The sequence below is a fragment of the Poecilia latipinna genome, unplaced genomic scaffold (assembly GCF_001443285.1).
Source record: "Poecilia latipinna isolate Pla-1442-1.1 unplaced genomic scaffold, P_latipinna-1.0 Scaffold979, whole genome shotgun sequence".
NCBI classification, from domain to species: domain Eukaryota; kingdom Metazoa; phylum Chordata; class Actinopteri; order Cyprinodontiformes; family Poeciliidae; genus Poecilia; species Poecilia latipinna.
In genome coordinates this window covers 155,226-157,921 of record NW_015113595.1, presented here as the reverse complement: position 1 = coordinate 157,921, position 2,696 = coordinate 155,226, and the positions used below count along the sequence as shown (strand labels likewise).

The 2,696-nt window shown below is 55.2% G+C and overlaps 1 protein-coding gene across 1 annotated transcript in view; it reads left to right on the top strand.

Annotated features, from left to right (window-relative positions):
* The window catches only part of camta2 (calmodulin binding transcription activator 2), a 22,677-nt gene that overhangs the window by 5,761 nt on the left and 14,220 nt on the right, over positions 1 to 2,696 (top strand). Inside the window, exons 4-9 of the mRNA XM_015050174.1 lie at positions 816 to 883; positions 959 to 1,094; positions 1,194 to 1,265; positions 1,619 to 1,766; positions 1,840 to 1,968; positions 2,101 to 2,303. Coding sequence (XP_014905660.1) covers positions 816 to 883; positions 959 to 1,094; positions 1,194 to 1,265; positions 1,619 to 1,766; positions 1,840 to 1,968; positions 2,101 to 2,303 — 756 coding nt within the window. The remainder of the gene's footprint in view (positions 1 to 815; positions 884 to 958; positions 1,095 to 1,193; positions 1,266 to 1,618; positions 1,767 to 1,839; positions 1,969 to 2,100; positions 2,304 to 2,696) is intronic.

Genomic DNA, 2,696 nt, shown 5'->3' with positions numbered 1-2,696 from the left:
GGAGACCGGGTCTCTAGACATGGAGGAGATGATGGTGCTTGGCAGCTGGTTGGACCTGCTATCCTGTTGTTGGTGCTGATGGATGGATGGAGGGAGGGATGGAGGGATCTAGCTCTCTGTTCAGGGTGTCTTTGACCTCATACCAACACGCAGTGTTCAATAATAACTGTAGCTGTGAAACGGTGACCCTGTCTGACCCTGACTGACCCTGATAGATGCTGACTGATGAAAACATCACATTATTAACAATAATTTTCTCATAACTACAGGTAAATACCTCCAGGGTTTTATTTTTAACTTCCTGTGTTAATCAGTGGTGACCCTGTGCTGATCTGACCCAGGTTCTCATCTGACCCGGGTTCGGTTCTGACCCGGGTTCTGATCTGACCCGGGTTTGGTTCTGACCCGTTACCATCTGTGTTGTCAGCAGAGAATAAAGGCCAGAGGAAGGTGTTTGTTCCCAACAAGCTGCTGGACTGCCTGCCGCGCTCGGCTTGCCTGCCTAACGAGCGTCTGAGGTGGAACACTAACGAGGTGAGGGGAGCTGGTTCTGACCCGATGTTCTGATCCATTTTGGCTTCTTTCAGTGACTTCATCATTCTGGCAGGTTGGAAACATGAAAGTAGAAATCTAACATCACAGGTTTATTCTTAGGTTATTTTGGTAAAACGCCTCATCATTTGTTTCTACTGAGAGCCTGCAGCAGACCTGCAGCAGGCGACACAGACCTGCAACACAGACCTGCAACAACCGACACAGACCTGCAGCAGGTCTGTGTCGGTTGTTTGAAGAGCCGTCTCTCTGTCGGTCTGCAGGAAATCGCCTCCTACCTGATATCCTTCGACAGACACGACGAGTGGCTCTGCTGCTCCCTGAAGACCAGGTACAGCCCTGAGGAAACGCCTGCCAGACGGCGCTCAGGGCGTCACGTCTCACCGGTCATGTTTGGGTGTTTCAGGCCGAAGAACGGCAGCATCATCCTCTACAACAGGAAGAAGGTGAAGTACAGGAAGGACGGCTACTGCTGGAAGAAGAGGAAGGATGGGAAGACGACGAGAGAGGACCACATGAAGCTGAAGGTCCAGGGCATGGAGGTAGGCAGCGCCCCCTGCAGGTCATGTTGAGTCACACACAGGAACAGAAGGGTTCAGACAGGGTGGTGGAGATCTACCAGTGTTTCTCTGCTGTTCCAGTGCCTCTACGGCTGCTACGTCCATTCCTCCATCGTGCCAACATTCCACAGACGATGCTACTGGCTGCTGCAGGTCAGAACCTCACACAGGACCGGCTCACACCGCCTCAGGGTCAAACCCAGAGGGGGCCGAACTCCTGGGGGGGCCGACCTCCTAGGGGGGCCGACCTCCTGGTAGGGCCGACCTCCTGGTAGGGCCGACCTCCTGGTAGGGCCGACCTCCTGGTAGGGCCGACCTCCTGGGGGGCCGACCTCCTGGGGGGGCCGACCTCCTGGGAGGGCCGACCCTTCGGTCCAATGTACCATTTCTTGATAGTAATACTGTTAGATGTAACCTGACACTGTGGACTGGAACAGAACCAGGCATCCTGCTGAAACACAGATCTCTCATCATCAGAGCTGTGACCTCCTGTGTTTCCCCGGCAGAACCCAGACATCGTGCTGGTCCACTACCTGAACGTGCCGTCACCAGAGGATTCTGGGAGATGCAGTCCTTTGCTGTGCACGGTGTCTGAGCGCCACGACACCCTGAGGTGGAGCCGGGACGACCTGCTGGGCCAGCTGAAGCCCATGTGTACGGCACCGAGCAGAGCAGCCGGTCCGACCCGGGTTCTGGCTGGAGTTAACACCGCCTCTCTTTGTTTCAGTCCACAGCATCAAGTGCTCCATGGGTTCTGGAGACTTCAGCATCGAGGAGCTGGTGCAGCACATCCTGGACCGGCAGAGAACCAAACCACAGCCCCGCACACACGCCTGCCTCTGCAGCACAAACCAAGGTAGGGGGCTTCCATGACGTCACCGTGACATCACTCTGACGTCACTCTGATGTCACCCTGATATAACCATGATGTTACTGTGATATCAACCTAACGTCTCCCTGACCGCCACCTATCTCCTCATGTCCACAGTGTCACCAGGAGTGAACATTCCCCACCGCTGCAACAGCACCAAGCATCGGATCATCTCCCCCAAACTGCCACCGTCCTCCTCAGGACCTGCCGCCTCCCCGCCGTCCTCCGAACCGGGAGAGTCAGGGAGAGGGGGAGGAGAGAGTAAGCTACCCCAGCTGCAGCCTCAGAGCCCCGCGTCCTCCCCCAGCCCTTCATCCACGTAAGTCTTCATTCTCCAACCCCACTTGGTGCCTCATGACCCCCTCATGGGTCCAGACCTTCACTTTGGGAACCACTGGTCTAATAGACAAAAGGTCTGAGCTGAACCAAGGTGAACTCTGACAGGAAGTGGCTTTATTTGTTGGCTGGAGACTCGCCTTGTTCTGTACAGAGACACTGCCGTGGAAACATTAGCGTAGCTCTGTAGCGTTGTGGAAACTTTAGCCGTAGCTCTGTAGCGTTGTGGGAACTTTAGCCGTAGCTCTGTAGCGTTGTGGGAACTTTAGCCGTAGCTCTGTAGCGTTGTGGGAACTTTAGCCGTAGCTCTGTAGCGTTGTGGGAACTTTAGCCGTAGCTCTGTAGCGTTGTGGGAACTTTAGCCGTAGCTCTGTAGC